The sequence below is a fragment of the Silurus meridionalis genome, chromosome 6 (assembly GCF_014805685.1).
Source record: "Silurus meridionalis isolate SWU-2019-XX chromosome 6, ASM1480568v1, whole genome shotgun sequence".
Lineage (NCBI taxonomy): Eukaryota > Metazoa > Chordata > Actinopteri > Siluriformes > Siluridae > Silurus > Silurus meridionalis.
Window position 1 is genome coordinate 2,347,071 of NC_060889.1, and position 18,241 is coordinate 2,365,311.

Sequence of the window (18,241 nt, forward strand, 5' to 3'; positions counted from 1 at the left end):
TAGTTGGGTATGTGGGATGTAAAAGAACTTCTCACCATCAGCAGAGTTAATATAGATTAAAAGCAACAAGAGTGTGACAACAAATGAGAGATCAACCCATGTCCCCATTTTATTTTTTACAGTGTTATGCCCTGAACAAAATTTCTCGGACACTAATTTTAGAACAACCTTGTCCCTACCAGATTGTGTGCGATTTCTGAATATGTTGCTCTAGATTTTGTCATATTTTATTTGCTGAAATTAGGTGACATTTCCAAAATGGAAATTTCTTTCACTCATGCAAGACCGCTAAGAACGTAAGGATGTTAGATAGGAAGTATTTAGGAAACGTATGACATTTCTGGAAGTATATTCCAGGCAATTTTCAAAAATAATTGTATTTGCAATTGCTTTTTCCATGTGGATTTTTCCCAGCCATTATGGTTGCACAAGTCAGTGCACTCTTAGTGCTGATCCCAAGCCTGGATAAATAAAGAGGGTTGCGTTAGGAAGGGCAGCCAGCGTAAAACGTGCCAAATCAAACATGTGGATCACAAACCTGAATTTCATACCGGATCGGTCGAGGCCTGGGTTACCAATGACCGCCACAGGTATTGTTAGCCAGAAGGGTACCGGTGGAAATTGAGCTACTGTTGGCCGAAGAAGAAAAAGGAGAGAAGGAAGACGTCTACAGAGACAGCAGAAAAAGGAGAAGTGTAGGAGAGTGGAGGTTAGGGTGGGCCCTTTAAATGTTGGTACTATGACTGGTAAAGGGAGAGAATTAGCTGATATTGTGGAAAGTTAGATATGCTGTGTGTTCAGGAGACCAAGTGGAAGGGGAGACCAGGAACATTGGAGGGGGGTTTAAACTGTTCTTTCATGGTGTGGGTGGAAAGAGAAATGGTGTAGGGGTGATTCTGAGGAAGAGTACAGTCAGAGTGTAGTGGAGGTGAAGAGAGTTTCTGAAAAGGTTATAAATGTGAAGCTGGAAGTTGATGGGGTGATGACAAATGTCATCAGTGCTTATGCTCAACGAGGGGGTTGTGAGATGGAGGAGAAGGGAAAAGTCCGTAGTGAATTAGATGAATAGGTGGAATTTGTACGGAGGAATGAAAGATTGAAAGATTGAAATGAAAGAATGAAAGATTGGGGCAGACTTTAATGGGCATGTAGGTGAAGGGAACAGAGGTGATGAGCAGGTGATGGGTAGGTATGGCTTTAAGGAGAGGAATGTGGAAGGGCAGATGGTGGTAGATTTTGCTAAAATGATGGAAACAGCAGTGGTAAACACTTATTTTAAGAAGGAGGAGGATCATTGAGTGACGTATAAGAGTGGAAGAAGGTGCACACAGGTGGACTATATTCTATGCAGAAGATGCAACCTAAGAGACAAATGTGTTGGCAGGGGACAGTGAAGCTATTCAGAATCAGATTGTGGTCTGTAGAATGGCTTTGGAGGTAAAGAGAAAGAGGAGGAAAGCAAAGACTAAAAAAATAATAAAATGGTGGTAATTGAAGGAGGAAGGCTGTAGTGTGAGATTCAGGGAAGAGGTCAGACAGGGGCTCGGTGGTGGTGAAGAGGTGCTGGATGATTGAGCAACTACTGCAGAAGTGATAAGGGAGACAGCTAGGAAGGTACTTGGTGTGACATCTGGAAATATAAAGGAAGAATAAAGGAGTGCAAGAGGGATGTGGAGAAAGCCAAGGAAAAAGCATATGAGGAGCTGTATGAGAAGTTGGACACTAAGGAAGGAGAAAAGGATTTGTTCCGATTGGCCAGGCAGAGGGACCGAGCTGGGAAGGATGTGCTGCAAGTTAGAGCGAAAAAGGATGCAGATGGAAATGTGTTGACAGGTGAGGAGAGTTTGTTGAAGATGGAGTATTTTAAACAGCTGATGAATGAGGAAATGAGAGAGGGTTGGATGATGTGGAGATGTGAAGCAGGAAGTGGATAGGATTAGTAAAAAGGAAGTGAGAGCAGCTATTAAGAGGATGAAGAGTGGAAAGTCAGTTGGACCAGATAACATACCAGATTGTTTAAAAAAAAAATTGGCACTACAGATGCAGTATTTGCTTTGAGAATGTTGATGGAGAAGTATAGAGAAGGTCAGAAGGAGTTGCATTATGTGTTTGTGGATTTAGAGAAGGCGTACGACAGGGTGAAGAGAGAGGAGTTGTGGTATTGTATGAGGAAGTCAGAAGTATGTGAGGGTGGTTCAGGACATGTATGCCGTCATATACGACAGAAGTGAAGTATGCAACAGCGCATATAGGATCTTTTGGAGACTAAGTGAGAGAAACCCGATTGAGATGGTTTGGACATGTGCAGGAGGGACATGGAGTATATCGGTGGGAGAATGGAAGGACGGAGCCGCCTGTAAGGACAAGGAGGTGGTTTATGGATGTAGCGAGGGGGAAGACATGCAGGTAGTTGGTTTGAAAGAGGCAGATGTAGAAGACAGGATAGTGTGGAGACGGATGATCCGCTGTGGCGACCCCTAATGGGGGCAGCCCGAAAGATCATGATAAGTGAACGCATAAATTGATAATCCAAACGCAATTGCAAATCTTGGATTAACGTTTGCGTTTTTACTTTCATGAACGAACGGTGACTGCTTTTTCATTTAAAATTTGGCAAAGTCCATTTGTATTTCCCTTGTCTTACGAGTTATGTCCAGGTCATATTTAAATAGCAATATTAATTACCATGTATGCTTTTTTACTTTGCCTTGCAAGGAAAGCCGTCAATCTAGTGTCATGATTGGAACTACATTATTGGGTGTGTTTGTATTAGGAAGTGACATTATCCACAGTCTAAGGCCAAGCGGGGAAAAATGCCACTCAAAACGATTTTGTGGAATGTTTTGAACAATGGAGGTAGTCAGGGAAATTGTGAAGGACATTATGGTTTGCCCTATATACTCCAAGCCGTGGAAGCTGGACACAATCACGTAGTACTCAATCATTTCTAGTGGTATGTCCATCAAAAGACGTCCTGGTCAAGTTGTTCACTAAAACTTTCTTTTGGCTTCTCCCATTAGGGGTCGCACACAGCGGACCATCCGCATGTTTGATTTGGCACGTTTTTACGCTGGATGCCCTTCCTAACGCAACCCTCCCCATTTATCCGGGCTTGGGACCGGCGCTAAGGCTTGTGCAACCTTAATTGCTGGGGTTGGTTCCCTGACCGGGGATCGAACCCGGGCCGCAGTGGTGAGAGAGCCGCATCCTACCCATTAGACCACCAGGGAACCTGGTCAAGTTGTTCACTATTTTACAAAAAGCCTGTTAGCGACTTCACTTAGGTTGGCGAAGACATTACTGATGTTGCTGTTCCTTAATTCGTTTAACCTGTCCAAAGTGCGAGGAAATCTGTAGAGTATGAACAGTCATCAACCTTCTGTGTGAGCATCATTATATAGAATATACTTTCATTAAATGTTTTTCAATGGCAAAAAACAAGAAGCTCTCTCTCTTTTTCTGCTTCCAAAATTAAATAAAAAAAACAAACAAAAAAAAAAAAAACAATGACAGGGTCGTAATTCACCTTTAGTTTTTCAATTGCGAATTAAAAATCAGTAGTTATCACAAATACATGATGTATCGACTTTCCGCCAAAAAACTGTATGATCAGGGTTATAGATTGCTTAAAAGAAAAAATGTTAAACTCAATCCACAAATTTGAAATGAAATTCAAGCTAAATCTTGGATCTCATTAATTATGATGATTAATAGGCAAATTAATTAAACAATTCAGATAAATCTTTATTGGATTTCAAGGCCCTGAACCCTCAACTGCTCAGTTTTATAAATTAAAGGGGATTGTTAGGTCACTCTGGATAAAGGCATCTGCCAAAATGGCATACATGTACAATTAAATGTCAATATAAACTCTGATTTGTTCTACAGTGCTCTAAAGGTCACTAAAACCGAGGTTTAAATGTCAAAGCCTCTCATTGAGTTCTCAGCATAATTTATTAACCTTGCCTTAAGCACCTTAAGTGAGTAAGGACACATATGTTACCTTTACATTCAAAGCATTTGGCAGATGTCCTTATCTAGAGCGACTTACAGTCCTCTCAGTTATACAGCTGAGCAACTGAGGGTTAATGGCCTCGTTTTAAGACCCAGCAATAGCAGCTTGTTGGTGCTGGGATTTGAATCCATGACCTTGTCAACATCTTGTCCACTTGACCTATTTACCCGATCTTCTGCTCCATATTTAGCTGTTGCATTACAAAACAAACATTTCAGAGAAATCCCTAGTTGAAAATGAACAGCACACTGGTTTGAAAGGTGCAAGAAAATTCAATTTACTATACAGATTCTCATTACCAGTTACCAGAGACAAACCTGGCATAAACAGCCTGGAAAAATAAGCATTTAGAAATTTAGATATTTGACATGAATAAAATAAATCAGATCGGTTGGATTGCTAATGAAACCCTGTACCATGACAAAAAAAAAGGGTGAAAAATAATATTCCTGATAAGTACTGTCCCCCGCACTCAGGCATTCCACGGAGGACAGATTTGCCCATGCGATTGTAGATATTAAATACAAATTCAGATGGTTCTTTCATCCTTTGCTGTAAGGATCTTCTGAGAATTCCAGCTAGGACAATCCACCGCCATGAAAGTTTTTCCCTTACTTGGCGCAGACATACGGCGTCTCTGCTGCATGCACGGCTAGCTGGTGCTTCTTTACATATGCTGCGCTACTGAAACTCTTCTCGCACTCGCTGCAGTGATACATGGGCTTCACTTTGTGGTTCTGTATGTGTCTGTGTAAATTGCTAGCGCTGCTAAAGCAGTTTCCGCACTCCGGGCAATCGTAGACTTTTGCTCCTGAATGGATATTTTGGTGAGTTCTAAAAGTGTCTTTGCGGATGAAATTCTTGCCACAAACATCACAATGGAACTTGGTCCTGGGCAAATGGGTCATCTGGTGGGACTTCAGAGTGCAGGAGGAGTTAAAACCCTGACCACACTCTGTACAACGGTGGCGCCGCTCGTTCTTGTGCATTTCTTCATGGGTTTGAAGGTTGGAGGCAGCAAGAAAGCTTTTGCCACACTCACGGCAATGGTACGGTCTCTCGTTAGAGTGGGTCCTCTGGTGGATCTTCAAGGAGGGCAAGAATCGGAAAGTCTTCTCGCACTCAGAGCACTTGTAGTTTCTTTCTCCTGTGTGGATTCTGCAATGGACTCTCAGGTCACCGGATGATACAAAGCTCTTCCCACACTCTTTGCAGCTGTAGGGCTTTTCACCGGTATGAACACGTACGTGAATCTTAAGATAATTCTGATGCTTAAAAGCTTTGCCGCATTGATCGCATTTGTACGGCATGTCGCTTGAGTGGACCACCTGGTGTGACTTGAGGTGGTCAGCACGTCTAAAGCTACTGTCACAGTCCGGGCATTTAAACGGCCGTTCGTTCTGATGAGTTATCTGGTGGACGGTAAGGCTTTGCTTCCTTGTGAAAGCCTTCTCACACACTGAGCAACTGTAGGGTGTTTGTCCTGTGTGAACGCGCAAATGAGCGGCCAGTTGAGGTTTTAGAACAAATGTTTTATCACACTGATGGCAAGCAAAGGGCCTTTCTCCAGTGTGTATTGCTTTGTGGCTCCTCAAGGATGTCGACGTAAGAAAAGACTTTCCACAGTGGTCACACTGGTACTGTTTGATCCCCTCGTGCCACTGTGTATGCAATTTGAGCGAGCTTCTCCTACTAAAGCTCTTTCCACAGAAAGTACACGGGAAAGGCTTCTCTCCAGTGTGACTCCTTTCATGGCATATCAAGTCCTTTTTCCTTGTGAACTTCTTTTTGCAATAGGCACAACTGTGGAGCCTCTCATTCGTATGAAGCCTCTGATGTAAAGCAAGTTCACTCTTGCTAGCATATTGCTTTCCACAGGTGAAGCACCCATGCAGCTTCTTTACAGAGTGTGATTTCTGATGGGTTTTTAGGGCTGATTTGCTTTTGAAACATTTGCCACACTCAGGGCACAGATTGGCTCTTAAGTCCAGTTGAGGAGATGAGGCTTTTGAAGGAGTTTGGGCTTTCTGACCCACTGAGGCCATACTTGGTACCTCACTAGAAGATTTTCTTTCAGGGGATCTCAAATGCAAAGGGAACATTTTCTTCTCAACTGTGGTAAGCTCTTGTTCATGCTTTAATCTGAAAAGTTGCCAATTGCGTTTAGGTTTAAGGGCATGCAAAGTTAGTCCTTGTAAATATGAGCAAAACAAACATTATACATACCTGCACTTTCGGGGCTGCTTCTAAAAATTACAAAACACTTTCAAAATTTCTGACAAGATCAAATTATAGGTTATGATTTAAAAAATAATAATGAAATTTACCATGAATTGTGTGACATCCTCCTCGTTAAATCCATGTATGCCAGTATCATGGATATTGAAATAGGCTGATAACTTCAGCTCTATTGGTTTGTATTTGCACCTCATGTCCTTTGCAGTGTTATGCTTTTCATGTTCTTCTGAAGTCACAGTGCTTGCTGCCATTTGAAGCCACATCTTTGGTTGTACCTGCCAAGGAGAGTTTATCAGATGTACCTAGCTGCTAATGTTTTTCTTAACCAAATGCATTCGGCTTTCATGCTAGTTTTATAAGTACATGGTGGTCAACAACACTCCACTGAAGAATCATTAAGGTGGGCTGGTTAACGGGTGGTCGAATCACCAACCCAAGCACATATCCCAGTTTTGTCATATTAATTGGTCTTACAATGCACTTTCTTGTAATGGTATACGACTCTGTTGCATACATAACCCTACACAAACAAAAACAAAAAACAGGGTCGAGGTCTGGCTAATAAGGTTAAAGAATTTTACTAGGAATATTGATTAGCATGAACAAATGCTTGACAGTGCTTCCAAAATCCAAAAATGTGTGAAAATAATGACTAATCTGAGTATAGTACAGTGTAAGACATTAACCCTTAATGCTAGATTGAAGAAAAGGAGGAAAGACTGCAGATACACAAAGTCACCCCGCTCAAGGATTCAAGTGCTTGCTAATTTTCCATAGTCTGTTTTAATGTTCATAACTAGCTAGTCATTTGTTCAAAGAAAATGCTTCTTGGTTGACACGTTTTCGTTAAATGGACCTCCGGGCAATCAGAACATCAGACTGGGCAAACATACTGTAACTTTGACCTGCCCTCTAGGCTAGATAATGAATTATTGATTTGACCATCCCTGTGGGAAGGTGGAGTAACAAGCCAAGGGTCACCCAATGTCAGAATGCCTTTAGTCTAAAAACATTTTTTAAAAACTAGCATTTGTGTTTAAGGAATTTGGAATTGTTAATTCGGAGTTACCATGGCTGGAATTTTTACGCAAAACTGTAAAATCGGTTGAAATCGTCTGTTTTGCTCGATTGAAACCACAAGATTATAGATGAATGGTGCAACCAAAGTTGTTAGTTATATTTATTGTTCAAAAAAAGAATATTGGCGATCAGCCTTTGGTCTGTAGTATCGTACCCCGCTTGGTCCATTGCCATGTTTGGGTAAAATCAACATTCCGCAAGATATATGCATAAATCTAAATACAAATACGGGTCCAACCAGCTCAAACATTCACTCACCATTTCATCCTCAAGAACATTTCCCCTCTTCGGTCCTGATAACTCCCAACTCATATGTTGTAAAGACACCTCACACAACGTTTCTCTCAAACAAACAGGACATTTCAGAGACTGGGTCAACTCCCAGTAACTTTGTGCACAGCTTTTGCACAACCTATGAGAACATCTTAAAACCACAGGATTGTTCAAACATCCTGAACAATAGAAGCACATGTTGTCCCGAGGGGGATTTGGCTTTCCAACACTGGACATGTTCCTACCCAATGGAGAAAATGGTGTTGATCTTGTTAGTTAGGTAGATAGTTAATTGCTGGCAGGTTTGACTTCCTGCTCAGTTCTCACTCCATGTGCATGGATGGCCTTCTTTAGGACTTTATGGTTGCTGATAATAATGCTGGTGCCAGCACCACCTTCTGGAGAGGATGACAAGTGTTGCTTTTATTGTTTCAGAGGTAGTCAAACCTTTTCTATAACAAATTTTTCAGGAAAACCACATCAAATGCACACTGGTTTGGTCAGAGGGTTTCTAATGTTACAGCTCATTGTTTTGGACTTGTGTGTACCACAGGGTCAAGTGAAAGGAGATCCTCATTTCACATTCATGGAAGGAGTCTCCAGCGTCGGCACTAACAGCAAAATCTTGCAGAGATTTTTTTTTTTTAAAGAGATCGAGAGATTTAATTGAGAAACACTGAAGTTCAAAAGGACCGCTAAACTGACTGGTAAATCCCTTCTCTCATGTACAGACCAAGAGGGTTGCACACTTGTATCACAACACGTTTACTGATTGCTGCCAATCCCTGGGAGTCAATCATTCCTTTTGCTTCTCATTTCAAACCCAAAGTCCAATCCAAATGTATTTTTTTATGCTTTGGTTTTATCATTGGCCGTACATCCATCCATGCGTCAACAAAAAGTTTGGGGAAATACTGCATGTATATACATAGTTATGGCATGAATTACCATGCCAAGACTCGCTTCAAACATGTGCAATTCATTGTATGTTTGTTTATAGTGGAAGATTTTGTTCAGACAGCTGAAGACATGTTCTATATCCACAAATAAGCAATAATTATAGATTATTGTATAGATTTATTCATTACTTGAATCATGACTCGAAATGTACAGTTTGTAATGTAATGGCAAAAGAAAAAAAACAAAAACAAGAACCTGCATGTAGTAGAAAATTCGAACACATACACCCCCCCTCTTTAAACAGCATGTTCCCAAAAGATATCCTGCTCAGTCCACATCACCCTTCCATTTTCTCTGCTCTGGGGAGACTTCGCGGTTAACGACAGGACGACAAAGTAAATGTTTGGTCTTTTTTAAATAAATTTCGACATCTCGGGATGCGGTCAGTCGTCTAAGAAGTCGTCGTCCAGGTTGATGTCTGTAGTGTCGATGTCGTCCAGCTCCATGTTGTCCAGGTCGTCCTCCAGTTCCTCCAGGGTCTGTGAGCAAAGCCGGAATAATAAGAATATGTTCGCAAAATCCTTTTATGGCTGATGAAAATGATTATTAATACCGTACCTTTTCTCTGAACTGTGTAATATTGTCGTCTTTTTCTGCAGGTTCGGGCTGCGGAGGAGCCGCACTAGCAACGGGAGCGGCTACAGCAGCATCCGTGACTGGCGAAACTTCTGCTTCTGCTGTAGCCTTCTCAGGTTCGGAGCTCTGCTGTGAACAAACACAATACACAGTTTATTTCCAGCTTTATATCCAGAAGCGTTATAATATACAAAGACAAAAAGTTTGTGGAATTAAACCTGTGTATGAGTGGGAAGAACGCCTTTAGGTTCGTAACCGCTGGCTTCTTCTAGTATGTTCCGCTCCTCGTTGAGCTAGACAGACACGGATCCGTTGAGTTAGCAATGAAACATTAGGGGAACTACACAAATATGCTTTTACAGTAGGGTTCTGAGGTCTCTCACCGTGACCAGTGGGTAGTCGGTGGCAGGCCTGCTCTTGTCCAGGCAGGTTTCTCGGAGGTACCGCTCAGCCACGAAAGCCTCCTTCAGCCCAGGGAACAAGTTCTCGTATTCGGTGGGGTCGGCCAGGGATTCTGCCGCTTTCTGGTTGATTTTCGAAAGGCTCTCTCTCCATAGCTTTACCACTCTGGTAATAACACGCAGCAAACCCACGTTTATAAACAAGGCACACATTTTTGCCAGTCAACATGTGATCTATAAGGCTGATGCCGTAAAATTAGGGATGTGCTTGTCCACAACTGAGACCGATCTTGATGCAAAAAAAGATTCAATAAAACCAGACGTTTATTTCCTTTTCAGTCTCCAGGAAGACGCAGCTCTACCTCTGCCATGTTAATCTGTATTCTATGTGACTCTCAGGACACGCCTTGGCCTCTGTAGTGTTGTGATACATCATATTCACTCTAGGAGCAGTGGTTCTGAGAGAATGCGCCCGAGAAATGGTTTCTTATCTATCAACATTTAAAATATGGGTCAGTTTCTAATAGATAAAGGTACATTACAGCTACATAGAATAATATATAAATAAATTGCCTTTAAACAGATGCAAATATTTTGTAAATTATGCGTCATGATATGTGTATGATGCATCACGTCGTTAACTTTTGTGCTTGGAATCCCTACGTTCCGTTAATGTAATAATGATTAGTGACTTGGTGCCACTAGGTGGCAGCAGTGTGTTAAAAATCTGCAAAATTCTATCTTAATTAAAATCTGAGAAAGAAGTTATGGAGTGTGTAAGGGGAAGCACCTGGACACTTGGCTGGGCAAGTAGGTGCGAGCAAGGAAGGCGGCCTCAGGCAGGCGATTGGTTCTAATCAGGAGTTCCAGACACTGGTCCAATCTTAAAGAAGAATTAACCAAGATAATTTTTTTAGTAGGAATTAAAAAAAGTAAAAAAAATACAGGATTAATTTAAAGAAAAAGGTAAAAAAAAGTACTCACTTCCCCTGCAGGAAGTAGGTCATGAAGGCAACGTTGTTCTTGCCGTCTCGCTCTGCGCCCTCAGCCAGTTTGCTCACCATCGCGCCGTTGCCAGAGGCTGTAGCCAACAGCAGCAGGCCTCCGTAGTCCTGGGCGTGATGAAGGCACTCCTGTGCCAAGCCAAACTGGCACTTATTGATAGCCAACTCTGCCAACTGCTTCCATTTCTGCTCAGACTAAAATATAGAACAAAGATATATTTGACAACTAAACCTTTTTGTTACAAAGCTCAGGAGCCTCGCTCAGGAAAACGATAGAATTTGAGTAAAAATAATAAATAAATTAATTTCTCGAGCTACACGATTCATACCTCTGCTTCAACTGCTAGCTGGTAGCCAATTTTCAGCTCCCCTAGTTGGAGAGCAAGTTCAAACCTGTGCTCTGGGTCGGTAGAGACGGCCAGCGCTTGCTGTTTAAAACCCTAGAAATAGAATAAGTGATTAGAACATTTTTTTTTAAGAGATGGATCCGGTACATCGGCGTCGCGCGGGCGTAGGTGAAGTCGTACCTGTTTCTCCAGGAAGTGGGCCACCCTGGTCCTCTGCTCTTTCGGAATCGTCGGGAGCACCTTGTCGGCCATTGAGAAGTCGCGCCGCATGACGGCTGTCTGGTACTCCAACACCGACACCAGCAGCGAGTAGCTGACGATGTTCAGCTCCTTGTCTCCGAGGTACAGGCGGTCATCTTTCGGGATGTAGCCCAGCAAGTACATGGTCCTGAGAAGATCAAAAGCTTCGGATGTAACCCACAAATGGGGGGAAAGGGGCGTATTTTCATGGCATTTTCATGACATTCGGGACGCTAATGAAACGTACCTATCCAGGTGAGCGATGGTGACGATCTCGCCTCCGACAAAATAGTTCAGCCGGTTGACCGAGCTGGTGTAGATGAAGCAGTCTCCCACCCACAGACCTGTCTTTACAATCTCCTGGATCTCACCTTGCACCTGCACGCACACCCAAATCAGTCTGAATTCATGCAATTCTGATATAATCGTGTAGACATACGATCATCAAAAAGATTTGAACGACCGGTAGACGACTGGGAGCACAAATAAATAATAAACACAGGAAACTCTAACCTCGAAAGCGTCCTCGATGCCGTCTTCGGTGACCCCTTCGTTGGACTCCTGGGATGCAGCCACTTTGTCTGCCATGTAGCGCAAGATAAAGAAGGACTCCTCTGTGGCGATGCACACGAGCTCTCCAGAGTCGGACCAGAAGATCTAATTACAGAAATGTGTACAATAAATTGCATTTGTAACCAAGTCACATGTTCATGTTTTTGTCTGCTTGACAGAACACTGGATGTTCAACATGGCACCTCATGGTAAAGACTGGAACCATGTCCTGTGGTCTGATGAGTCTAACTTGTTTGGCTCAGGTGGTGTTCAGCATGTGTACCGACGACCTGGTTTAGGAGTATAAGAAAACTGTGTCTTGCCTACAGTAAAGCATGGTGGTGGCAGCATACTGGTCTGGGGCTGCATGAGTGCTGCTGTTACTGGGGAGCTGCAGTTCGTTGACGGAAACATAGACATTAACATGTACTGTGACATTCTGAATCAGGACATGATGCCGGATGGCGGTTTTTCAACATAATATCGACTCCGAACACACCGCTAAGATGACAACTGTCTTACTGAAGAAGCTGGCTAAGTATGTCTCCAGACCTGAACCCTATTGAGCACCCATAGGGCATCTTCAAGCGGAAGGTGGAGAGGCGCCATGTGTCTTACATCCAGCAGCTTTGTAGTGAAAGAGGAGTGAAAGAGGATCCCAGCAACAACCTGTGCAGCTCTGGTGAATTCCATGTCCAAGAGGATTAAGGCAGTGCTGGATAACAATGGCGCTCACACAAAATATTCAATCTTTACACTTAGGGTGTACTCACTTTTGTTCTTGGAGGACAGTAAATCAAAAGACTGCTCTAAAAGTTTCATTTCTATAATATTGTACCCTGAGAAGATATATAAATATATATTCCTGTATAAATGTGAATTTCAACAAGCATTACATGTTTTGGTTGAATTTCGATGCGGCGTATCAGCTCGGTGTTCTCCCAGTCGTAAAAAGCCAAGCCGTTGACGGACCTCACGCCCAGCAAGAAGCCACCGTGGATGCCTGAAAGAAATGAAAAAGAAAAAACATCTCATGTACTTCGAAGCTTACTGAGTTCCTGAAGTGAAGTGTCTCTGACAAACAGCTGCTCGATCGCTTTTGCAAATACGAAAGTTAAAATTACCTTCGGCCCCAAAATCAGGTTTGAAGGACTTCTTCTCCTTAAAATTCTTGAAGATTTTCACCACACTGCTGCTCTCTCGAATAGCGTACCTGTACATGAGAACGAGATATTTCGTTTTTTTTTCCACTTCTTGTGGTCGTCTATGTGTAATGCAGCAGAACACTACTTACTCTGAAGAATCGTGGGCCCAAACAAACTCCTGGGCTGAGCCGAAGCTCTTGTTCCTCAGAGCCATGGCTGTATAGATGATGTACTCTCCGTCGCCGCAAACCACCACGAACCTGGTCGTAAACGGGTATACGTTAAGATGGTACATTGAAGGCAACGTGCTGGAATTGGTTGATGTAAAGTGTCCGAGAGGGAACATCTTATTTTAGCTTATGTCCCTGTCAGATGTTGCTTCAGCACTCATTTACATCTCTAAGAAAGTATAGTGGCGGCCCGACCTCCAGAACCGTTTCATTGGGAAGCTTTGTGTAGATTTGGTCAAATTTGTGTCAACTAACCTTCCATTAGGGTTGTGCTGAATAGTCTGGGGGTAGATCTCACAGCTGCCCATGTCTTTGACGGCCAGTGGCAGCCTCTCTCCGTCTTTAATTTCCGTGTCGCCCATGGCCTTCAGGTTGGCCTGCTGGACCTCAGAATGCTTGGCCCAGATAATCTTCCCGTTGGTGTCCATGGACATGGCGGGCTCCTCGCGACCAAGCTAATGGGAAAAACAAAAACAAAAGTCAGAACATTACAGCATATTCCTTATGTATTAGTAAAAGTACAGGGTATTACCTTAATAATGATGCTGCCCTCGTCGTAACCGAGTGCGACGTTGTTGGAACCGCGGAGGCCGCACACGCACCAGACGCGCTCCATGCCGTAGTTCAGAGTGCTTTCCAGCCGATAGGTGCTCGAGTGCCAGATGCGCACCGTGCCTAAACGTGGGTAAAAGAGGCAGCGTAAGTCATTCGTCTCGGTGTACGCGTTTTACAGGTGGACACTGTGACCTACCGTCCTCGGATCCCGTCACGATGATCGGCAGCTCGGGGTGGAAGCTGACGCACGACACGTTCTGGGCGTGACCCTCCAGCGTCTGCACGCACGTCTTATTCTGAGAGGAACAATTGGCCGTGTAAGTGGGAACGAAGTGACAAGAAACCAGAGAGAAAGAGAGAGAGAGAGAGAGAGACAGATAGATAGATAGATAGATAGATAGATAGAAATAGATATCGGCGCTCACCTGGTAGTCCCAGATTTTCACCAGCCGGTCGTCGGCGCCGGAGATAAGATACGGCTTATCGCCGCCGCTGTAATAATCGATGCAGTTCACTCCCTTCTCGTGGCCCTCCAGGGTGAAGTTGGGAGACGAGGAACCAAGCTGCCATACCTGAAATATCAAGAAACAAAACATGCTAAACCTTTTCAGGATCCTGCGCTAAGGTGGTCCTGCACAAAAACCTCCACTAACCAACCAAAAGCACGTCGCGTACCAGTCTTTTGGATTTTCTCGATTACTAAAAGGTTATTGAGACAATCGGAAAGTTCACCTTGATGGTCCTGTCCAGCGAGGCGCTCGCGAACTGGTTGTTGTCCTTGGGGTTGATGACGATCTGCATGACGTAGTGCGTGTGGCCTTCGAACACCTGACTGCACGACCATTTCTTCTCCCAGTCCCACAGCTTAATCAGCATATCGTCTGAACACACAGACACACGCCAAGAATTGCTGGATCAAACCCATACAGTGCGGAATTTACATAGTGCATATTATAGTGTATATAAGAGGTCGACCGATTAATTGGTTTTGGGGATTATTCGGCAGGGATGGTTGATCGCTGGAACTATAACCGAAAATGCATACCGCCATTGTTACGACAGCGGCCTCTAGAGGCAAATCACCGACACCGCATGCTGTTTGATTTTTTTATTCCAGCATCCATTTGTGTATAGGGTATATACGTACCACTGCTGGTGAGGATGTAGGGCTGGGTTGGGTGCACGGCGATGCATCGGATGTAATCGGAATGCGCCTCGAACATGTGCACGCGCTCGAGCGTGTTGTAGTTGAAAACGCGGATCTGCATGTCGTCCTAGAGTTCGGGAGACGGAAAAGGGATTGAACTTGACAATCAAAATCAGATGGTGGGGAAAAAACAAACTGCTTGCATTGTGAAAGAACGCTCTTACTGCTCCGGTTATGACCCAGTTCTTCCTGGCGACAAACTTCGCAGCTCTCACTGGCAGGTCGCACACTTCGAAGGTCTTCACCAAAGTCTACCGTGGGAGAAAATGCATGAGAGGATGTGATTGGCTGCTTCCCTCTGTCCAAAACAATACTAAGTCTATTAAACTCCTCCTTTTACTTACTTGTGTTTCGTGGTTCCAGACGCACACGCTGCCGTTGTACAGGCTGGCCAGCATCCATGGCTCGGTGGGATGGAGGTCGACGCTTTTGACGCGGTCCGACCGAGCCGTGAGCTTGCGCTTGATGTCAAGCCTGAGAGGCTGCAAAAACCGGATGGGAAAACAGTTAGGGCACCGATCTGACTTCAAGTCTTAATGATAGCCTTTAACGATATACCCCACAAATGTGATCGTACAAAAGCATTAAGCTGCATGTCATACTATGAATGGTTATAAAAAATTAAAAAAAATCTATTTGAGTGAAATTGACCAATCAGAGTCGAAAACTCCGGTGGGTTTGTTCCTTTCTGCCTTTTCGTTCGTAGGTGTCTGGTTTTGTATGGGTGACTCTTACTCTTACGCCAGTGCTGCTGAATGCTCAATTCTGATTGGTCATTGGTTCTGACAACAGACCCGTTCTAACATCCAACAAAACGTTTACACAAGAACTTCACGGATTCGACACGAGATTCTCCAGAGTAAACGTTAAGGCTTCCACGACTTCTACAGGCGTTTCTTTCTTTAAACCGCAGAAGAATGAATTCATTAGAGGCGATCGACTATAAATAGATGACAAATATAAACCCAATTACGAATACCAAGTCAAATATACAGTAATCCCCCGCTTTACCACGGGGCGAATTGCATTTGCTACATAAATAATTTGTTGTATGTTGAAATAATGACATTTGTTAATAAAAATATAATTATTCATTAATAAATTAAGTGAAATGTTAATACAGTACAGTACCGTATATACGTAAAATAGCAATTTTGCGGTGGTGTCCGTTTATCGTGGTTGATCGTTTATAAACGGGGGATTACTGTGTTCTGGAGAAGGAACTAACAATTATATTGGACTTAATTATATGTAAATCTAGCACAATGTTTATCTATCTATCTATCTATCTATCTATCTATCTATCTATCTATCTATCTTTCCATCCATCCATCCATCCATCCACCAATTATACAATTGCATTTAAAAGAAAAAAACATTGCTAACAGCTGGAATACAGAGTGAGAGTGTATATATGAGTATATGTTTATTCATCCATCCATCCATCCATCGATCAGAGTCAGGTGTAAAATCAACAGTTCCACAAAGCAGGTACCAATGATCGTCCATTTCACATGTAGATACGTGAGGAAAAGCCAAGGCGAGGTCGTGCGAGACGGTTTCATGTCACAAGGCCAGCAACGAGATCCAAGGTAATTCTTCGGAAGATTTCAAAGCTCAAGATGTTTCGAAGAAACACAACGGAAGGGAAGAAACCGATTTGATATGCAGACGTATAAGGACATTTACAAGGTGGACCTTTTTCAAGAAAAGATTGCGTTCAAGAAAATCTTCCTTCATTTCAAACCACCCGGGAAAACTGAGATGACGTATGCGGGGCGGTGCAGCTGTGTCTATGCAGCTGTGGCTACAGTGAAAGGAGACTTGTTGAATTTCTATATAATATGAATGCTTTCTATAACTGTGGTGCCTTAAAGATGCTCTTGCTTCAAGTAGGACACCATTGTAGTGCAGATGTTTTAACAGAAATGGTTTAATATCCTTGTGTCATTTTTTATTTATTTATTTTTTTCAAAACAACATTAATGTTTCATTTATTAATAATTAATAACACATACAACGTTTAACGTTTATCTAATAGACAGCAAATAGCACCAAAACTAAATATTAAAGTGCCCTCTATGTAAAATGAGGCTCTAATAATAATAATAATAATAATAATAATTAGCATTATTATTATAACTATTGTTTTAATTATTAAGTGTCTACATTACGTTTTTATTAATACATTATTCTGCACATTAGTTAGCCTTCAAGCAAACAAGCTCAATTTATTGACAGCAGACGGACGACTTTTTAAAAAAAATGTATTTCATAAAATAAAATAGTGATTAAAAACGCGCAAAAAAAAAGAATATTAAAATAAAAAAGACATTAGCATTGTTAGCATTAGGTCTGTGTAGCGATACGGCCTCCGGTGTAGCCCGGATGTAACGCTAACATCAGCTGTGCTGCTTCCTACTGCATATTGTATTATATATATATTTTTTATATCACAATATATAATCTGTTTTTACTCACCATATCTGCTCTTGTTTGCTTTTACCCCTTGCTAAAGAAATCCTACGGTTCTGACACCGGTTCTGTACGCGCTCCTCTACACGGCAACACAAAAAAAAAATCTGACGTGGAACTTCCTGAAACGTGTTGTCGGAAGTGATGACGTGGGCACGCAAGGCATTGTGGGTGAGGGATGGAGGTGTGGGGTCTATCTGAAGTATGGTGGACAGGAGAGAGAGAGAGAGAGAGAGAGAGAGAGAGAACATTTTCTTTTACTTTTTCCACGACCTACTGAAATCCTAATAGTCCTTTATATATTGTTTTCTTTCTTGGTGTCGCGTAATGATGACGTAATTTTCCCCAGAATCAGGTTTATTGGCCATGTGTGTTGAAACGCACAAGGAATTTGGTTCCAGCTGTTAGTGACTCTCAAAAGTACAGACATAAATAACACTATAGATTCAGCTTGGACTATACGAGACAATAAACACAATGTGAGAGACAATATAGACGGTATTAAATTGGGATACAGAGCATATCACAGATCAGTCATGTATATAAAGTGTCTGGGATAAGTTCCTGTGCATGGTCTGTTATGCTTATTATCCATCTCTAGAACACGCCGAATGGACGGAAATAAATAAAGTCCTAAGAGGTCGTGCATGTTCTAAAGGCAGCGTGGTCGCAGCGGCGTGTCAAGTCGTGATGACGACAAAAGAAAAATCCATTATAATGCATGGACTCTTATGACTTATGTATGTTCTAGATGTGGCACCATAACCATTGGAGGCCACTTTGTGCAGCTGGGGATAATTTCTCATCAACGCCCTTTGTGGTTCTATGAAATTACAGAGTAAGAACGGGAGCTTTGAGAATGGATTTGGACTGTAGTTAATATCAACAGTCTGATTCAGTCTGATACACTGATTCAGTGATTCAGTTTTCTTCTGATCACCAT

General features: G+C 42.6%; 2 protein-coding genes across 3 annotated transcripts; both read right to left on the reverse strand.

The window, feature by feature from the left end:
• Window positions 1-4,267: 4,267 nt before the first annotated feature.
• si:ch211-119o8.6 (uncharacterized protein LOC556659 homolog) lies at window positions 4,268-7,965 on the reverse strand. The gene is made up of 4 exons (XM_046850855.1): window positions 7,592-7,965; window positions 6,343-6,528; window positions 6,242-6,261; window positions 4,268-6,157 (listed from the first exon to the last, which is right to left on the reverse strand). Exons 1-4 carry the CDS (start codon window positions 7,841-7,843, stop codon window positions 4,627-4,629), a joined length of 1,989 nt encoding a protein of 662 aa, XP_046706811.1. The 5' UTR covers window positions 7,844-7,965; the 3' UTR covers window positions 4,268-4,626.
• A 698-nt stretch (window positions 7,966-8,663) lies between these two features.
• Window positions 8,664-17,454, reverse strand: copb2 (COPI coat complex subunit beta 2). Of its 2 annotated transcripts, none has more exons than XM_046852495.1 (22): window positions 17,305-17,454; window positions 15,168-15,305; window positions 14,988-15,074; window positions 14,764-14,890; window positions 14,349-14,497; window positions 14,042-14,188; window positions 13,813-13,912; window positions 13,594-13,736; window positions 13,317-13,516; window positions 12,981-13,091; window positions 12,811-12,899; window positions 12,583-12,689; window positions 11,648-11,791; window positions 11,382-11,512; window positions 11,075-11,282; window positions 10,877-10,987; window positions 10,528-10,742; window positions 10,334-10,426; window positions 9,526-9,709; window positions 9,361-9,435; window positions 9,125-9,268; window positions 8,664-9,045 (listed from the first exon to the last, which is right to left on the reverse strand). In XM_046852495.1, exons 1-22 carry the CDS (start codon window positions 17,305-17,307, stop codon window positions 8,950-8,952), a joined length of 2,802 nt encoding a protein of 933 aa, XP_046708451.1. In that variant the 5' UTR covers window positions 17,308-17,454; the 3' UTR covers window positions 8,664-8,949. The 2 variants fall into 2 exon arrangements, with proteins under 2 accessions (XP_046708451.1, XP_046708450.1); XM_046852494.1 differs by having other exon boundaries at window positions 9,125-9,271.
• Window positions 17,455-18,241: the final 787 nt, after the last annotated feature.